The sequence below is a fragment of the Colius striatus genome, chromosome 11 (genome assembly GCF_028858725.1).
Source record: "Colius striatus isolate bColStr4 chromosome 11, bColStr4.1.hap1, whole genome shotgun sequence".
NCBI lineage: Eukaryota > Metazoa > Chordata > Aves > Coliiformes > Coliidae > Colius > Colius striatus.
Window position 1 is genome coordinate 12539189 of NC_084769.1, and position 21358 is coordinate 12560546.

The window sequence follows — 21358 nt, forward strand, 5'->3', positions numbered from 1 at the left end:
AAAAGATTTAGGGAAATCACTTCTGAAAAACAACTAGCTTGGAGAATGTGGGGGAGTTTGAGAGCGCTCAGTGCTTATGAACAGTGATGGCCAGAGCCGCCCTAGCCATGAACCACGGTGCTTAATCTTTTCCTCATCACATGCCATCCCTCCCGAGGAAACCTGTAAACTCAACAGTGAATGCTCCAACAGGTAGGATCAGACCAAATCCAGCTAAAGCCATGAAACAGCCATCCTATTTCATTGCTCTTGTGTTACTGGTATCAGATAAATTATACATTAAGCACACAATAAAACCTTGACTAGAGAATTAACTTAACTTGCTTAGAGAGATCAATATGCCTTACTAGTACAAACAGGTAACTAAATTATTGTGACTGCTGTTGTTGGATTTTATTACAGACAAAACTTACTTTCATTTCAATCTGGTACGAATGCTAACTTTGCTGACAAAGCCACAGTGAAACTCTAAGATTTTATTCATACTTATGCTTAGTGGCAAGGAGGACATCAGCAGCTAACGTAGGGAAATCCTCTTCCCCATGACACTGTGATTCTCCAATAAAAAAGGGGATTAATTATTACCATAAGGGCACCCATCTCTGACCCTGCTGTGAAACATCAGGCCAAAAAGCAGATCATATGCATGAAACATTTCTTAATCTTTACCAAAAGGAACACAAACTCACAAAATAGAGGATAAACAATGTCAGAGCCTATTTTTCCATGAAAAGAACCATCCTGGATCTAAACTGCAAATGAGTTAACACTTCATTCTCCAAGGTTTTAAAAATAATGAAAACCAAGAGAGAGAATTCTGAAGGGATCTGGAACAGAGCAATTAATTTCTGGTTTGTTTCAACTCGCTTAAAAATTCTCCACTAAACATTTGTGCTTCTCAAAAAACCAGAGTGTTAAAAGGATTTTTTAATTTCATATAAATCTTATCTTCTCACTTACATATTTACCCTTGAGTTCTGTAGCTGCCTGCTGATAAGATGGCATCATTCTCTTACAAACACCACACCCTGATAAAAAAGAAACTGGGTAAGTAATATGCCAACATCTCTATTCAGCCTGTTCTACAGGGTCTATGTTCCAAAGCATATGAAACAACATCTTTATACAAAAAAAACAAAACATTTATCTGTTTCACTAAGTAATTATTAGATTATTAATTTATAAGGATGCTACCATTAATTATGTGCCATTATTTTTCATGTTTTTCAAGCTATTCATTTTCATACTCGTTTCTCATCCCGGTTTTGGAAAGAATAACACCATCTTATATTCCTCAGACTCTGAGCTGAGCCCAGAGGGGAGCATAAGATGAAATTCAAATAACAAAAGTCAATGGAAGAAGTCATGCTTGTGAACTCAAACAAAAAGCTTTGTGCATTTCTGAGCTTTAAGGGACAGGGGGAGGTACTTCAGTTTCATCCCAGCTTAACAACTCTTTCAAATTAATTTGAGAAGTATTTCCTAAACATATTAAACAGACATCAAAAGTTAAACAGTGCTCTGTTAATTGAGGACACATAACAGGAAGAAAAAACAGCCCTTATAAGGCACAATCCCTATGTGGTAAGGAAAAGACAAATGGCAAGCGAGGAAAACCACCAATGTATAGTTGGAGCGTGCCAGGAGCCGTTTGGTGATGCTCTGAGTGCTGAGCAAATCAGCAGTAAATCACCTCATAAGCAGCAGGATTCCCCTCTACCAAGTGAAATACATACATGCACATGGGAAGGGCCAGAAGTACAAACAGCATGAAAAAAGGAAGCTGCAGCCAAGCACTCCAGACACTTATTGTGGAAACTCTTGGGTCTAGCACAGGACAGTAGTCAACATTTTTGTTCCAGTGAAGAGACAGGAGTTTTGAAAGTATCGTGCAGAAAGGAGGAACAGATTTTGCAGCCACTGGTTTATGATCAAAATCAGCATGCTTGGGAGGAACATACTTTAAACAGATGAAAGAGACCTCTCGGTTTTGTGGTCTTTCCACCTTTGATCTCTCTGCTGTAACTGCCAGTGAGGTTGTTAAATTAGTGCTGGTCAAAATGACAACTTTTTGGTGGGCACAGATCCCTCATTTGATGCCTACTGAGGTCTTGCAGCTTCATCCAAACCACTGCACAGACATTAAAAGATATGGGTTGTTAATACCATCCTCCAGATTCTCTCTGTCTTTTCAGCTGCTTCAGACCCCAAATTCCCCCAACTATCCATCTCCTTCTCTTCCCTTCTTCAACCTCTTCATGCTCCCTGGACTCCCTTCTGGAGCACAGGCACATATCAGACTCCCTCCTCCAACCCCTCCATCACCCCATTGTCCTTCTGTTCCCAGCTCTGCTGCTGCCTCAAACTCACTGCTCCCAAAACCACTTCTGTTCAACCTCTCCTGCCCACACATTTCTGGGTTATACTGTTCAGGCTTCTGTCAGGCTACATAATATCCCCACACAGGCATAAAAGGGTAATGTCAAAAAACTAATTTTCTTCTTTCTTCAGGTATTTTGTCTCAAAAGAGGGGACTTAATTAAACACATATTAGCTTTTCCACTAGGTAACACCTCTATTTTTAAAGCTCTGTTTTCAATGATGTTATAAACAGCTCCGAATCCAGACCATCTCCTGCAGGAATCTTCTCTGACAGAGTTAACTACAAATAAATCTGAATGCCTCTAAGTATCTCTGATTTTTCATATTTAGTGCTGTCTGACTTTATAATATAGGTCTGAAAGTACAGTGAATGGTCTCCAAATGGCAGGTAATATCTTCTAAGAAAAGCTTGCCTTTGCTCAGTCATTTTACCCAGACCAAGCATTCCTGAAATATTAAAGAAACTATATTTAAGTTCACAGTCCCTTTCATCTCCCTCTACACTGGTACATAATGAAAGAGTCCGTTCCCTATGAATCTGTCACAATGAATCTAAAAGGCCCTGCTTCCAACAACCCCAAGAAATAATGCAGCTGTCTTCCCTGGAGCTTCCCAGACAAAGCCTCTGATGTCCTCTCATGACAACGACCTCCCTGAGTCACTCCCTTACAAGTAAAGAAAAGCAGAACTTCCTTCAGTGACCAGCCTTGATTTGCTGCACCCAGCTATGAAAGGTAACACCTGTATGTAACCAGTAACTTCAGCTACCCAGAGCCACATTTTAATGCAACTGCTGGATGTATTATGTCTCCAGTAACAGGAGTAAGAAAAAAAAAATTGGACAAGAATCAAGTCAGAAGGTCTGGTGTGTTAAATAAAAGATGAGGAAGTTAAGAACTGCAAAATCAGAGGGGAGAAAAAAAACCCCTTACAAGTAGGCTTCCTTCACAGCAGTTTAGAAAGCAGCAAAAGTATCACAGCACTGAAGACTAGCAGGTGTTTTGCCACTTCAAAAGAAGAGAAACTGGAGGGAGGAGGGTTTCTGAGGGAATGGTTCAAAGACAACGATGGGTTAGGTAAGGTACATTTCAGGAAGAGACTCAGTTGTGGAAAACAATTATTCATGATACAGGTAAACTGTGAAAGCATTCTGCAGTTGAACTCTCCCTCAGGGGCGATTTACAGGCAGAGCAAGCATGTGGTATCCTGCTGATGCTACAGTGGCAGCAGCCACTGGGAAGGACCACGTGTCTTGCCAGGCCATGTAGGACTATCCTGCTGTGGAGTCTGAAGGCACAAAGCTGCAACTAATTTAATTAAGGGAAAAAACGTTCTCTTAGCGATGCATCAAACAGTCTTGGGCAATTCTGGCCTTCCTGGCAGTACTCAGATGAGACTAAAAAGGTAGAATGGCATTTCAGGCAGTAATTACAAGAGAAAATACACTGAGAAACACCAGATAATGCTGCCATGGGTTGCAGTTTTAAAAGAAATCAGCCAGTGAATTGCTAGTAGTGCCTAAAATCAATTTCCCTATCAGTTCAGCACTGGAAGGCTTTTTTAGCTTAGGTCACACATTCATTCCTTTCTCATGGCTCCCCTGCTTTCCATCTGAGCAACAACTCCAATGCTACGCTATCTTATTTTGAAGAGCTGGAAAATCTTTCACATACCAGTCACTGGGAAACAGAAAAAAGCAGCTGTAAATCTGCAGAATTTAGGAACAAGTGGCCAATGCAACAACAAAACAGAAGCAATACAAGGGAGTAAGGTCACAAAAGGAACACTATGACTCCAATGTACTCTTTTCTTTCCTTCTTGCCCACTCCATGAAATGTCACCTGTATGCAAGTTACTCCTGACAGAATTGGCAGGAACACTCAGGGTGCTTCCTGGATGGAGTAGGGAAGATATTTGTGCTCCTGACTACTGCCCTGTTTCCCCTGCCTACAGTTAGGAAGAACAAATACATTGGTTGTTGGATTTTTATTCCAACTCCATGGTTTCCTCCAGAGATCCTTGCTCTGTGTGGAACCACCTTGTCTTATGCTATGGGTCAAACTGGAAAGGTAAAAAGCGTGCTCAATAGCCATTCACACTTACAGCTTCATACAGGCCAGAGGGTTAGGCACTCAGACAGATGCATTAACACTCATGCACTCAGCATACAGTGCTTCTGTCTTGTGTAACACAAATCTAGAAAGGACAATGGGTAAACAAATTACAGACACAATAAGCAAGAGTCATCAACCCAATGGAAAAAGGCAAGACTAGGATACACGCCAACAGTCAGCTAATGGAAAACTGAAGGCAAGCAGGTAGAACACCACAAGCTGCTGAATGATGAAGGTGGGATAAGATGGTATTAGTGAAGCACTGATGAGGCTTCTCATCAGGCTTGGACATCTCCTGGTGGAGAAGGCAGACAGAGGTACAAGATATGTTGAGTTACTTACATGGAGCATAGAACATCATCAAAAGGGGTTTGTCTTCCTTCTTCAGAAGTCTCCTCAATTCCTAGTGAAGGAGGCAAAGAAAACATTAAAAAAGCCTATACCCAAAGATATCTCTTACTATTTGTGTTCCAACTTTTACAAGTTAATGTATGTCTTCATAGAACATGGTCTTATTTAACTGAGGGAAGAAGTTTCATCTTTCTTAACAGGTAGGACTCAAGTTTCTTCTCCTTGCTCAGTTTTAACTTGAAAGAAGATGGCAACATTTATTTTAGATTTGAGTATCTGCTAAATATCCCAGACCAGTATCTTTTCTGTTGAGATGTGGAAGTTGTATGGGTTTGGTTATTATCACTGCAGAATCTCTGACGGGAAACATTTTCATCTCTGATCCATCCAAAAAGCCATACTGTAATTCAAAAAGTCAGCCTCAATTGTAAACAAAATGAATTCAGTTTCCACACTATGAAACCTTGTCAAAGCTATGATAAGCTGTAAGAAAAGATTTTTCAGTACCAGCATGATAAAGAAACCAGATAAAGTTTTCAAATTGAATGCAACCCTTGGAAGGCTTGTAACGAGTACAGAGGGAAGACATTAAAAATTAATCTTCCTACAAAAACTGAATGTCAAAATAACTGTTTCTAATGTTAAAAATGAAAGCTAGAAAATTGAAAAGGCCTTTTATGAAATGCCAGCTGGAGTCCCATCAATTAAAGTTTTAAAAATCTATATACTAGCAAACTAATACAAAAGACCAAGCTGATTATATTAGAGAGCATTTAACGAGTGGCTCTGTGGTGGCCCTGGCTTTTTAAGGTAGTTTCATCGTATTTGCTGCTTTCCCACTTAATACCAAGAGGACAGGTACTGTACAAGGTTAAATCACTCAAGATCTGGATTGTGTTCCTTCCTGTTCCAGACTTCCTGAGATGACCTCAGGCACGAGGGAACCCAAGGTTTAATGACAACCTGCAGTTGTAAGAGCAGCGGTTTACCTCTTGCATCTTGCAAGCTGCTACACTTATCTGAGACAAATCTCTTCTGCAAGCCAGCCACAACGCTTTGAAACTACCTGCGCTGCTGGCAGGCTAATACCATGACGATATGTAGGGGAGAGGATGCAGGAGACTTTAGTCTGCAGTTACCATGATCCACAAATTTGTCAAGTAAATTACAACAGTTTCGGTGCTTTAAATTTCCCTTCCACAGGAAGGAAATAACAGTGCCTCATTGAAAGTTAACCCAAACATACACACTCCCTTCATCCCACATCTGTACAAAATACAGAGAACATCTATCCAGTTAATGTACCTTTTCACTGTCAACATGCACAATATCTTTGGCTTCAGGATCCTCCTCCCACAGTGGAGCACCTTCTGGATCCTTGAGAAAGGCCACCATAGACTGTAAAAAAAATAGGGGAAAAAGCTTTTAAAGCATTATTAATGGAAACTATGATACACTAAATCACAAATCTGTGCTGTCATGTAAACTCCATTCAATTAGTGCCTTTGCTTTTCTGCTCGTCTACTCATTTGTGCTTATCTGCATTAGGGCAAATCCTCCATTGCAGAATCAAACAATACATGGGCGTGTACCTTTGCCCATAACTGATATCCCAACTTTTCTCTTCCCATTTCCACTATAAAACTGGGAAAAACAGTGTGGAAGTCAACCGACACACAGATGAGAGCTCTTGCAATGGTACTAGACCTGCAATACTTCCACAGCTACTCCCATTTCTTAGAAATAAAGACTTCTCTCTATGCAGAGGTCAAATTCCTGTGCCCTTCACCATGTCTGAGTAACCTTTGACTGCAGTAGGCTAGCTGGAGGGCACACTATTACTAGCAGGGAGGAACAGCAATGAACTCTGCACTTAGAGATCAAACTGCTTCTTTGGTCAAAGGAAGAATAATCCACCAATAGCTCCTTCTATGATCCATCTACCTAGAAACTAAACTCAATAGTTTTCTAAACAGAAGAGTAAGAAGCAAATGAAATAAGTAGGAAACAGGACACCCTGTGATTCTGCAGCTCCCATATTCAACAAGTTGAGTGCACATGCACGCTCAATAACTGCTTTACCCAACTGACAGACAACCAACAACATTATTTCAGCAGATACTCTGTCATCAGGAAATACTCTCTGGAGATCCTGATTTCAGTCTGAGCCTAAGGGAAACTCCATCCCTCTGAAATCAATGAGATGCTCTCCATGGATTCCAGCAGAGCCAAACTGCTCCTCATTTCCATCTGTATATGGAAGCATTAGCTTGATCACAGTTATCCCCAGGTGTCTGTGCTCCAGTAAACATAATACTTGGTATTCTATGTTCACTCACCACTCAGATTGACCCTGTTTCTCTCTTTGTGGCATTGCTTGTTGGTACACATCCAGTCCCAGGGAGGATCTCTGCCTCCTCAGTAACGCAGGAAGGTCCTTGAGGAACTCCCTTCAGTGTAAGAGTGAGCAGATGATGCCACCACAGCACTAAATTAACTTATTTGGAGTTGGAGCAAAGAGTTTCATTAAAGCCTTTTTCAGCCCATGGGATATTTTGTCAAAGCAGCTTATGACTGAAGAGCAGAGCTGAGCATATCCTAATACATGCCAAGAGCATCCATCTAAAAGCCTAGGTTTGTACTCCACCTTCTCAAGAGCAGGTTAACAGCGTGCCTGGCAACACATGCAGCTGAAACAGTCTCAAGAGACACTTTTGACACCTCTCTGCCTTTGGTAGGGCTGCTGTGGTACAATACTCCAATAGCTGATGAACAGACAGAGCAGTTACAGCTTATTTTCCTGCATCTCCATCGGTACAGCAAGGCTCAAGAGGATTCAGAGCTTACAGCCATATCTATTTGTTGCATTTATGTTTCTGTCTACTTGCTAATATTGAAGAGATTTGTCTTATCACAAGAGACAGCATATATTAGTCACTAGATAGCATGCAAAGCACTTAATGTACAGAGTCAGAAGACCTAAGGGGTGAGGTAGTAGTGCTGGGACCACAAACACTTCAAGAAGAAAGTTGTTTTAATATGATATTAGTAGAGAGGGGAGCTAGCTAGGGAAAAAAAATAAAATCAAGTAATCTATAACAGAGTTACAGTGGCAAAAAGCTCTGAAATAGAGGTATTAACATTGCAAATTATGCCCTAAGAAGACTTAATAATATATGTGGAAAGGAGTGAAGAGGACAAAACAGCAGAGATATTCTACATTTAAGAAAGCTACATCAAGTTCTGCTCACTCTCAGTCTGCACAGACCTCAACTATACTCTGGAGGGGAGGAGAGGGCGGTCAACATTTTAAACGGCTAATGAGTGCAATTGACTCTGCTAGTTTCAAGAATTCCTGCATGCCAAGTTCAGTCATGTAGAACCAGATGTGGTTAGAGGATGGGGGATTAAAGAGATTTAATTCATCCAGCCTTTCCCTCTCAGCCAAGACAGAAAAAATAAGATGTGTAATGTCCTCTGGCAGGAGCAGGCGGTACATTGCCTTGCACTCATTACTTCATGCGGTGAGGAGAACTTCCTGCCTGCCTTTAAATAGGAAAGAAAACCATCACTCCCCAACCAAACCACAGCACTTCCTAATCACAGAAAAGCAGTGGTCCCCAGGCTGCTGGGATAGAGACCAGAGCAAGGTCCAAGCCACAGCAAAGAATCAGCTACACTCCTGTCCTGTCATGACATGGTCAACATCTGCTTTGACTGGGCCGTTACCCCCTGCCCAAACCCCTGTGACAGCTCTAAACCTTAAACACTCCTTCAGCAGAACACAGGACATGGCTTCATCCAGCCCATGCTACTAAAAGCAAGTCTCAACAGCACAAAAGCTGGCTACCATATATGGGCCTAAGTTTTAACCTGAAAATATAATACTACTGTGTTAGGTGTGTGTGGAGCTGTTTTTTGCTTGGTAAAATGGGGAGGGGGCTGCACTGGTGGTCTCTGTAAGGACATCTCAAAACTTCTCCAGCTCGGATTTGGATCCATCTTCAGCCCAGCCAGGTGAACCTGGAGTCTCTGCCATAACTATTTAAGAGGGGAAATCTGCAGCAGGAGGTAGAAGGAGTGGGACAAGATAGACACGAGAACATTGTCCCTAGGGAGGAGAAGCACTGGACCAGAGACCCCCCGGCTCTGCAGCCCGCAGTGAGAAGGCAGCTGTCCCCTGCAACCCACAGAAGGCTATAGCAAGACTGAAACCCACCAGCAGCTCCAGGAGGACCACAAAGCAGAGTGGTGAGTGTGCCCAGAGGGGCCAGGGCTCTGGGGGATGGTGGCTATAGAGCAGTGCAGCCCAGGCCAAAGGCCAGCTGGGGGAGATCCACCCAGGAAGCAGCGAGGAGATGCAGTCCTGAGGACAGACCCACAACTGAAAGGTTCATGCAGGACTGTCTGACACATGAGGAATCCTGCATTGGAAGGGGGAGGAGAAACAAGAAGCAGGGACTACCAGCAAAGAAAAAACTGTAACCCTCATTCTCTGTCCCCCTGCACCACTGAGGGCAGAAGCAGGGAGGGGTGGGAGGAAGATGGTCTTAAAGCACAGGTCATGCTCTTCATCATTATCCCATTCTCTGTTGTTTTCCATTTATTATGCTTTTGAATGGTGGTACATTAACCTAACTTTCTTTTCTTCTCCAAGACAAGTAGCCTTGGCTGTTTTGCCTGAGACCACAATTCAGTGAGCGAGCCCTCCCTGTCCTTGGGGATTCCTGTGTGGCCCTCTCATCTTCTCCCTTCCCTGGCCCCCTACCTGAGGCTGGGGGCAGTGGAGAGTGAGTGAGCAGCTGCTTGGTTCCTTGTGCCTGCTGGACCTAAAACCACAACAAATATATATACACAGAAACATATCCCTGTACTTTATACCCCTTTGAAGTGTAATGCTGTAGGGACGCTAATAAAAAGACTTCCTTTGATTGCACACGCAACAGCTAACTTGAAAAGGATTCAGAGTTTAGATTTGGACCAATTTATTGGGTTAGTCTATTCCCTTTGCTAGAACTTGAGCAGATTCGTGCTTTAATGAGTTTTCTCCATTTTAGAAGGAGAGTAAGACCCTTCCTGTACTTTATCCTCCAGAAAAGGCTTCATCGTGTAAGAAACACAGCCTGGATACTGGGAATGGCACTATTGAGGATTAGGACACGGTGTGGCTAAAGCAACGTATGTTCATTCATAACACTTCAGGTCAAAGACTGATCTAAGCTTAAGTCTCCAAGAGCAGCTGACTACCCATACTTGAGGGAAAACTATACTGTTATTAGATAACACACACTGATACATGCTTTCAATTTCTGGAAAAAGTAGTAATTAAGTTTATAGACTGTGCGCTAGCTGTTGTATTTGGACATCTGTATTTGGACAATCCTTTATCACTACCTAAAACTGGTTGTAAGACTTTTTAATTCTTGGTTTTTGCAACATGTAGCCACAAGTTCCATAATTTATCTTTAAAAAAAAACCCAAAACACTGGTGTTATTTGTTCCAAATCAGTTCTCCCAAAATGCCACTATTTGCACACAAGTTTGGAGGAAAAAAAATAGGAAGTCATTCCCTTTTTCAAGCTACTCTCAGCTATACAAATACCCATGATAATCTATTCCAGTTGTCCTCTGTTCCAAGACCACGAATCTTCATGAAAATATTAAAACTCTCTATAGTGTCTCTGATCATCCTCACTGCCCTTCTATGGTACTTCTGCACCTTTCACTTCATGGGGCAACCAGAATCACACACAAGACAGGATGAAGGAAACCAATGGACTCGGTGGAATAACATTTCCTCTTCCATTCTCTGTTCCTTTTCTAACCATTTGACTTTTAGATACTGTCAAGCACAGAGCAAACACTTTCAAGCCAACTGGAGTCTTGACTGGTAATTCAAAATCCTTTACAACAGCTTGCACTAGTCCAGCATAGGTGGAGCTGTGTCCTTTCCTTCCCTCTCATGTTTATTACCCTCAACTTCTTACTTTCACATTGACAAGCCACTTGGTACTGCAAGAACCTAAGCCCATCTGCAAAGAGTTGGCAATTCCTTTTTTAAACTAGTCTCAATAATTTTGTATCACTGAACTTTGTAATCTTGCAGTTCACCTCCCTTTACCAGATACCCTAAACAGCTCAGATCCTAGCAGCCTCAGCAGCAGGGCGTTCTGACTGCTAACTAACTTTCACTGTGAACTCTGAACTATCTTTTGTTCCTCAAGTTTTCTAACAGTAAACCCACAAGGGTATCTCTGCTAATTACATAAGGATTTTAAGTTACTTTAAGAAATGAAAAGCTTTTCTTAAAAAACTGAGTACACTATCATCTGGATCAGCCACATTTATGAGATTGCATATTATTTCAGCTCTGAAGAACTGTAAAAGGATTCTCCTGTGTCCATCATTCTCCAAAACGTCACACATACATTAATATGTCTACTGGATGTCTGGAAAGAAGATCCAAGTTTTATTGTCACAAGCTTGCTGAATGATGTGAAACAAATCCTTTAATCTCCCTGTTCTTCAGTGTGTCCACCTGTCCATAAAATGAGTATGATACCCTACATAATTGTGTTGCTCTGCTGTTCACTGTTTGTAATGTATGGGGAGAGTCCTGATAAACACAGCTGAGAGAGAAAGAAAGGACACTGCTTCAACAGAAGAAAACAGCGAGAGGTAGTACAGAGAAATACAGAAGATCTTCAGGCAGCTGCAAGCAGCCGAACACATAAACATTCAGCTCTGATGCACTGTCCTGTAAATCATTAGCAGCTGGTTTCATAGAAGCAGTTAAATTAAGGCTAGAGCACCTAGAGTGAGGGAGCCTCTAACACTCCTCTTCCACCCACACTGGAATCCCCCGTATTATGCAAGTAGCATCCCCTGTCCATAGGATGCTACTTGCTTCTCCCCAGCAGGCAGGGCAAAAGAGAAGGAGGAATTGCTCATCACAAAACAGCAACTGAAAGAACAAATGGTATGGTTCCTTTTGCACTATGACGTGCTTAGGGACTCAGTTTAGTGGTGGGCATGGTAGGGTTAGGGTAGGGGTTGGACTCGATGATTTTTAAGGTTTTTTTCCAACCAAAATGCTTCTATGATTGCCTCTGAGCACACCACTCCCAGGGGCTCAGCAGGTGCTTTCCAATTGATTGGATCCATAAGGGTCACAGCACTAATTCCTAGTTGCAGTACTTTATGGAGGGCAGGAAAGACACGTCATGCATTGTTCAAACCACCCAAAATCAGGCAGCTAACAAGTCTCTCACTCCACCACCCACCAAGAGGGGGAAAAAAATCACCAAGTGCATTCCCTTACTAAGTACAGAAGAAGCTTCAGACACTTGCCAACTAGACTGAGTATCTAACATAACCCTTCCCGTTGCCAGGTAAGATTTCTACTGTAGGTGCTGGGAAGACACAGTCCTACTCTCCCCACCTCAGGCATATCCTGCATGATGACCCCAAGTGCAGGTAGAATGCATGACCCAAGCCAGGGTGCACTTCCAAGGCAGTCCCCCCATCAGCTATCCCACAACAACTCTGGCAGTGAAAGGCAGGTCCAGAGCATATGTGCTTAGGAACGGCTGGCCTGATAAGACTCAGGTTCCTGTAGCACCTCACACAAGCTTTCCTCCATCCAGGTCAAAGCCCTGAACAAGCCAGAAAAGGGAAGTAAATGTTACGATGTCAGTCTGGGGTAGTGTCATCAAGACTCCAAGACCAATGATGGTACAGAGCCTGGGTTTCCTAGAGAAGGAAGATAAATAGGAACTTGGCACCAGAGCTAGACAGAAGTCATTGCTGGAAGCCAAGTCATTGCAGGCCTGCAGCCTCATATGAGGATACTCCCAGTGCTTCAGCAGGACTTTGCAGAGGAAGGCTGCACCCTCTCAGCCTGCTTCCTGTGCTTGTAGCCCCACGCAGTCATTTCCTGCTTCATGTCTTCTTCCTTCCATTGCCCTCACAGAGCATTTCTTTCTGTGGCTTTGTGTCAAGATTTCCAGAAGAAAGGTTGTTTTTTTCCTGCTGCACTCAGGGCACATCCATAGGAACTCTGGTTTCATAATCCAGTAAAAGATAAGGCCACTCAGCTCTCTTTAAAGTTTATAAACACACAACCCAAAAGCCTCAGAGGACTCCTTATCAAAATGCAGTATCGCTACTTTTAGTTATACTGCCATTAATAGCACCTTGTAATCAAAACAAGATCCCTTCTTGTTACCAGGCTGCAAGTTAACTCACAATTTACATTACAGTTCAATGTAGGCTCAATCTTTTTAATAATACAGAGTTTTCCTGGCTCTATGGTTGGCAGACACACACACACGAACACCTTTTAGGTCATTCTGACAGCTGTTTATGAAGATTAACCCCTTCCATTTCATGCCTTTAGCATGAAAAAGTAACACCATCTGTTTTTAATCCATAAACATCTCTCCCAAAATAGCAAACCCAAAGGAGTAATAATCAAATATTTAAATTTACCTTCAATGTGACCGCTCTGTTATATTCAGTATGAAATGCACCGTCCCTGTTGAACAAGGAGTGAGGAATAGTGTTAACCTACAATTACATTGCTGGAAATCGTACAGCTGCACTTCCTCACTTCTCACTAACCAGAATAACATTATTTTGCTGAAGCTACAGAACTAGGTAGAATTTACAGTGCAGTAATTTAAGGGGCGGGGGGGAAAAGTAAGGAAAAAGGGAGGGTGCACAACAGAGCGCAAATCAAATAAGTTTCATAAATTTCCTCCCTGATGCTTTCAGCAAGAATATTTACTAAGGCATGATGTTTAGAGATGGAGACAAAGCTGCCTAGTGTCTCTTACACTTAACAGTACTCCCATTCCTATTATTTATGGCAAGAAAATCTCTTGCTGTCTCACTACACTCACCTTTCCTCACTTCACAAAGTACTATCTCAAGTCAGAAAAGCAACCGGAGAGGTGAAGTGACTTGCCCAAGGCACATGCCAGCAGGCACGTGACAGAGAAGGCAAGACAGCTCAAATCTCAGGCATCAGCCCTGTGCATTGGGTAGCTTTAGTCCATCAGGCATCTCCCTGAGGGCTCACTTGTGCTTTTAGTGTACTCTACTCAACAGCAGAATAAATTTATCTCAACTTCTGTTGCAACACATGCTTGCAAACTGAAGCAATAACAATCAATTTCACATGTCAAAGGATAAAAAAATACAAAGTTTTCATGCTGCAGCAGTATGGAGCTGCAAGGAGAACAAATGGTCCTAACAGGGGCATCAACAATTAGGAACTACAAATCCCAGCCCAGCACTCACTTATAATGGAGTAATTCCACTCCTTTCTCCTTTGAATTAGGATCTACTTTCATCTTCTTGCATAATTTTCGGCTTTCAGTATCACTGCAAAAAACACATATTGGAAGAAAAATGGTTACAAGAAAAAGGAAAACAAATGCATTCAGTTCCAAAAACTCATTGCTGTGCTTCCTCATCAACAATTAGTTGCAACTAACAGTAATTTGGAAGCTGTTCAGCGAAGTCTGTAGGACAAGCATTGTGGAAAGCTGCATCAGCCAATTTAACTTCTCCATTTGCTTGCTCAGGACACAGTGAACCGTGTTAAAACCACATTCCAAAGCTAGCCCCTAGAAAGGGGCTCATTCTAGCACGTCCAAGTACCTCAGTAGACCTTCTTCTGTCCATGGAATTTACATAAATTTAGGAAGCCAAATTTTTGAGAAGACTGTGCTACTGTTAGGGTGGTGGTCAAAGGGCATTGTTAGTGAAAAGATTCAAAGAGCAAGAGGAGGTTAGCTCTGGCAGAAGAGAACTCTAAACGAAAAAGAAGCATCTTCACGGTATCTCCAAGCCCAGATCAGAAGTAGCTAGCTTTAAAAAGGTCCTGCAGAAAACAAAAACCAATTTAAATTTTGGAGCCTCAAACCTAGTAACCCCATTCACTCTAAGTATGAGGGACATGCCTGGAGCCACACCTAGCAAGTGGAGAGAAAGACCATCTGCCACAGCTCCTGAAGGAAGCTTGTAACAGCAAGCAGATGTGCTGGAGGTGGCTTCCCGACCGATCAAGAATGAGTCGCTTCCAGTACCAGATTAGGATGAGATGAAGAAGAGAGAAGTCTCATGGAAGAGAACTGCATATATATTTTACATGGGCAGGTAAAGGGTCTTCAGGGCCTAACTGCTGCCCTAAACAATGCAGAAGTAAAGCTGTAAGAATACTTCAACCTGAAGTAAATATGAAGTCAAAAACCTGGAGAGATGAGTGAAACGGTTCAACTATAAAGAAAAGTGGATGATTCACATTGACAAGACTATTCTTTGCATTGACAAACAGCAAGATTAAAAAGCTTGGAAACTTGTTCCCAGCAGAGGACAACTTGTTCCTTCTATGCAGATAAATCAATTTAGAAAATGAAAACACACTGAAAGCCCATCAAGTTAAACCGATTAGAGACACATTAGAGACACCAAGATGCAGGGGTTGCAAGAGCCTCACCAAATTCCGTGTTGCTGCCAGCACTACTGCTAATTCTCCCAATGTTCTCCAGCTGCCTTTCTGCAAACGTGAGGAACAACGAACAGTAAGTTCACAGTGTGCTGCAGGTGAGCGCACGCCTTTGTGGAAACTTCCCAAATGCTTATTGTAGATGGAAATGAGAATGAGTGTATTATGAACACACGCATCAAAATCAGAATGTTATGCTGAAGATGGAAATGAGCATTTTAAGGAACTAACAAAGCATGCAACTACCTCACAAGCAAGAAGCACCTGTAATCCCAATTGCATGTTTATCTGAGGAGTCTTACTGAATTCCATGTCAGTTCTACATTTTCAGACCATAGACAAAGCGAGCCATTGTAATCCATAAATGCTTTCTCTGCTTCTCCAGGGGGCTGGAGACACTGGCACAGGCTGTCCAGGGAAGTGGTGAAGTCACAGTCCCCAGAGATACTTAAAAGACACGTAGATGAGGTACTGAGGGACATGGTTTAGTGGTGCGATTGGAAGTGTGAAGTTACTGGTTGGTCTTGTGGATTTTAAAAGTCTTTTCCAAACAAAACAATTCTAAGATCTGAGCCTAAGATGATAGTTATTTTCCTGTCATCTGCTGCATCTTTCCCCAGACTGCAGTAGAAGGTGGAGCTAAGATTTGTCATCTGTTCATCAAGTAACGTGAACATATCTTCCTGTAACAAAACAAGATTATGAAACAGTCTGGATTTGGAGTTTTGCTAAAAAGCTGGTTTGACACATGGAGTTTTTACAGAAAGTATGCTGCATCATCAACCCAGGGACCAGAAACATTCTATTTTCTCTCACCTGCAGTCCCTCCAACAGTCCTATAGGCTAAACCTAAGTGACTTGAAGGTCAGGCAATCTCAGGAGGCAACACCAGTTTCAGATCATCATCCCGTCTTGCCCAAGACACACAGAGAGAAGCCCTCGTGGTCCTGCTGGAGCTGACAGTCAACCTGCACCACAGTAATGCTGAAACCTACTTCCAGCAATAAGGTCTGTCAAACCCCGAGAAGTGAAGACAATTGTTCTGGCATCAGTAAAGGACCAAAATGGGTGTCAAGACAATTCTGTTGCCAGTTCTGCCACCAGTTTGGCACAACTTCAAACCACGTGGGGAGAAAAGTGTGTCCAGATGCTTATCTTGGAAAAGTTCTGCAAGATTAATAGTGGGAAAAGGCTACAAAACATTTGTACTGCGATACCTGTGAGCAAGCAGCTCCGCAACTCCCACCACTCCAACTCCTACCAATTCATCTTCTATTTGCAGGAGATTTTATTAAAAAAAGAAAGATAAGAACAGCTGATTCATTGGAAGGAAACAGGATCTAAGCCTGCCCTGCTTTCAAGATTGCTCCATTTGTAGAGATTCATGAGGCTGCCTGAATGCACACATCCGTTATCACAGAAAAGAAAGTGGCAGTTTGCTCCAGTACATCTCTTACTATTTAGTGGGCAGATTCTCTGCACCGCTGCATTGGGAATTTAGTCTGTTTGTGCAAGCTATCTGCGCTGATGCAAGGGATGAAAGAGGAGCAAATTCCCAGAACAGGAAGTGTCTAAACATGTATCAGTAATTTTTTCATGCATCAGTGCAGATTTGTGCACATGCAAGACCCACCAGCTCAGATGCTATACTGATGATTCTTTGGAGAAAGCAGAAAAGGAGACGTACAGAAATGGCAGAGATGGACCCGTTTCACTTTCCCTTCTGCTTTCACTTACAGCTAGATAAAAATAACCTGCGAAGAGCAACCTGCTCTAGTATCACTTGGTAATGACCATTATCCTTAATAAGAGTAAATATCAACACAGATGCAGTCTCTGCTCTGAGATTTCTCTCTTCTGGATCTCAGCCAACAGCCTCTCTGAAGATGAGCTCCTCAACTCTCATATGGGAGTGGGTAATTAGGACTCGGGTTCTTGCAATTTAATTATACCACTTGAAGAGGCAGTGTAACAGTTTGTTATAGCATAGAAGGGAAAAAAAAGGAGGGAAACCAACAAAATCCCAAACCTTAAAAAGCCAGAACCTCCCCCCCCCCCCAAAAACAGCACTCTGCCACCCAGGCTGAGACACTTCAGACAAGGCACCAGGCTCAGGAAACACCCAGCAGCCATTCTTGGCTGCTTCATGCCACTTTTGTCCAGAGCAATTTGAACTCTCGAAGGTCCTTTCTGTGCTGCTGTTGAAAGGAGCCTTGCTTTGCCTGCAGGTAGTTCTACAAATCATCCAGCTTTACTATGTGGAGAATCATCCAAAACATCAACCTATTTTGCCACACTGCAAAGGACCTAACCAGGAGCTATGAGGTCAAACCATTAAGTGGCATGATGGCATGTCTTCCATTCCCACAGGTATGTTCCCCACACAACCACTTCCCACAAAACCAAACCAGGGCCCCAAAGAGCTCCTTTGCTGGAGAAATAAAGACATATGGCAGCTTGGTAAAAAGAGTAGTAAAATAAAAGATCCAATTTGACCTAACTAAGCAAGAAGCCTAAACAACAGCAAAGCATGCATTGCAGGAATAGTTCACCCCTTTCCATTCACATCCCCATCTCCTCTACTGGAAGACAGTTCTGTTGTTTGGGGTTAAGATGGAGCTGGCAGGAAGCCTGACGAGAATGCTCTGCGTAAACCTCTGGGGTCCCTTGTCGGCATTTGCATGCATGAATAATCACTTTGCACAGGCAGCCAGCTGTTACCAGGGCAGGAGGAAGGATTGGGGCTTGTGAAGGAGATCTGACCTCCTCTGGCTTACACCAGTGAAGCCAACACTTTAAGGAGACTTGCTACAGGTATTCCTCAGGAGCGATGCAGGATGCCCTGCCTATGCAGGGCTGCCCACAGGCCTAGGAGCTTGTGGGTGTTAAGGATCACACCAGTGAGTGATACTGATGGCAGTCTTCAGTGGCAGGAGTGACCCAGAGAAAGGCTTTTGCAGCAATGTGTCAAGGGAATTGGGATAAAAAACAGAGGACAAAACTGGACAGGAGGAACACAAAATAAGATTCAGAAGTTTGGCTGCAGTAAGTCCACATTCATTTCTAAAATGAAAACAAGTTCAAGTTGGATAGATCCTGAATAAGAAAGTGCATGGGGGTAGCAATGCAAAATCCCCTTGAGGCAAACTCAAACATTGTCGTGGCAGGTAGCAGAGTAAGAGCTGACATCCTCAGCACAACCCTGTCCAATGAGCACAAGTAGCATCTTCTGCAGCTCTGTAATTATTTCCCTTATCATGGAATGCTGCCCACTGACTTCTGATCAAGAAGGGAAACCAGATGTACAACCACAACAACCTCTGGGGAGGAAGGGTCTGGAATGACTGTCAAATGCCTCTTAGGAAAGACAAAAATGCCATCCAAAATGAAAGTTCATGTCCCCAGTTGCCAATGTAATAGCACATGCCTGGGCTGTGTGGCCAGTTCACTTTGATGCCATGGCGCTGGCATCTAACACTTTGTAACACAGAGTGGACTCAGACTCCTTTTTCATCCGTACCTATGGTGTTTCCAGGCACAAGAGAAGTAATTAATAAAAACACTGGCAGCACCAATTTCACTAACTGGGTCAGTAAATCTGCCTGTACAAAACCTATCTCACTCTTCTATCAGCACATCATGTAACCACATGTGAACCACAGACCTCACAATCTGTAAAGAGATTTTATCTCTCCTCTCTCCATCTGAAACAGGGCTCAACAATCCACATAAATTATGCTCAGCAGTCGTATCACAGTTGTGCCTGTAGATCCTAATGCAGTGGAGGCTCTTTTGGATCAGTGTCTGTACAGACACTGTCAGCATCTGGAAGAGACAAGACTGAGCAGGTAAGGAGGAGGAAACAAGCTCTGAGAGCAGAACAGAGAAGAAACAATGCAAGAAACAATGCCTACAATGCAAATCTCCCAACACTGGAAAAAGCTTTAGACGCTACCAGTCAAAGCTATCATCTTGTTACCAGCACTCTCTCTCATTATTGTCTCTGTTGTTGAATTGTTTTCATTCTTTTATGTTATGGTGAGAACCATCCTATAGAGAGCAACTAATTCCAGTTATAACTTCAGGGAAGTGCAATTGCAATTTCAGACCAGTCCTCAGAAGTGAATTATCAAGCAGAGTTTCCTAGCCCAGTGCACAGCTTCTTCAATGCCCTCTGGCTACCTTCCATAGAATACTCTCTCCAGACAACAGACCGATGAACACCCTCAGAAAACATGGAGCTGAGATCCTGCCAAACAACTAACTGAGCTTGTGACCCAAAAAAAGCAGCAAAAGGGGCGTCGATGCCAGAAATTTCCTTAAGCCACTGAAAAATAAAAAGCACACTTCCACTTGCAAATCTTATCTTAAAGAGGAAGTCATTAACAGTTAGATGTAGTTACATGTGCTCCTAGAAGGTTGCGACATTTAAAAATGCAATTCATTAGCCATTGTTGGGAACAATATGGGATTTCTGCCTACAGTCCTTGCAGTCATCAATTCCACCCTCCAGCAAGGACTCTGTAATCCATTCACCTACAGAAGTTGGTGTGCTTTGCTCACCAAATGAAAACAGAACAACCCCTGTGAAACTCTCCTCCTGTCAGACTGCAGACATCGCCTTCCCATTGTCCTCACTCCTCCCTTCCAACCCATCAGCAGTTGCCACAACTACTGCTGCTGACACGATGTCACATTTGTAGGGCTTCTCATATTCTCTAATGACCCCAGACCTTTGCATATCACTTTGTTGAGATGGAACTGGATTCAGAGAAGCACTTCTCCAAGGAGCTGTGCTGAGCAGCAGATGGGTGGTAATGGCTTACATCTACTTGAACACAAAGTCCACGCACAGTGCTCCATGCAGACAGGCACTTGGAAACTGTGAGTGGAGTTCAAGAACCTGCAGACACCAACACAGGAACAGGACCCAGGAGACACGGACACAGAAGTAAGTAGCCCAGGAAGCTTAAGCCACAAGATTTGTCTTTGAAAACAGAGCAACATTTTGCCACCATTCTACCTTTCTGGTAGGAATTATCTTATAAAAGTAGTAACAATAGCACACTCAATGTGGCAGATGAAAAGCTTAAACTTTTTTAATCTTTTAAGAGATGAGGAAGTGTGAAAACAAAAATGTACTGCTGGAAAGAACTAAAGATTAGGATTAGTAGACTGACAGAACAGTCTCATCTGAATTTAGGGCCTGATATCCCCCCCTAGAATGCAGCAAAAAGTCTCCCTGTGACCCATAAGGCAATCACAGCCTTCTGCTCCAAATGCTCCCCGGGAACATGCCAGGAATGCAAACAGAATAATCCATGTGCTGCAGAGACCCAGCACCACTCATCACCCAATAAAAATGGCTCTCTGTGCCCATTAGTCAATTAGAGAGGCCAGGAATCTATAGGAATGAGATTAAGAAGAAGTATCTTCTGAAAATTAAAACCCATGAGATTAATTCTCACTGCAAGCAAGAATGAGCCAAAGAACAGAAAGAAACCCAAGACAAAAAGGTAACAGATATCATCAAGCTAAAACAATTAAGGGAAAAAATTAGAAGCTCCAGCCCTGCAGAAAGTCAAGAAGTTATTCGGAACAGTACTTTCCCTGGAAATATAAACTAGTAAGAGGCACTCAGCAGCCCACATGCCTGCACAGAGAGAGAGTGAACGCATTCACAGGAGCACCAAAGGGCTTTGCAGGAACTTCTAGAAACATCAAACACTCAACCTCTCTCTGCAAAGCAGCAGCTTTCCTCAGACTCATCCAGACCACCTCTAACTCACACCAGCAACATTGTCCTAACTTGGCACACATGACAGCAACCACTATCTTTTGAGTTCACATAAAGATCCTCACAAAAGCAGGTTTGGAATGTATTGCCCATGAGCACACGGGCGCTGCAGCACACTGTACTGCTCCCTTAGCTCCTGTTTGATGAGCTTTAGTTGCACTGTGGGCCCGGAGAGGATGCTAGAGGATGTTTTAAATGAAG

The 21358-nt window shown here is 42.8% G+C and overlaps 1 protein-coding gene across 1 annotated transcript in view; it reads right to left on the reverse strand.

Moving 5' to 3' along the window:
* The window catches only part of PDIA5 (protein disulfide isomerase family A member 5), a 108010-nt gene that overhangs the window by 62505 nt on the left and 24147 nt on the right, over positions 1–21358 (reverse strand). The window contains 5 exon segments of the mRNA XM_062005154.1: positions 961–1028; positions 4839–4899; positions 6153–6245; positions 13338–13383; positions 14151–14234. Of these exon segments, the coding sequence (XP_061861138.1) occupies positions 961–1028; positions 4839–4899; positions 6153–6245; positions 13338–13383; positions 14151–14234 (352 nt within the window).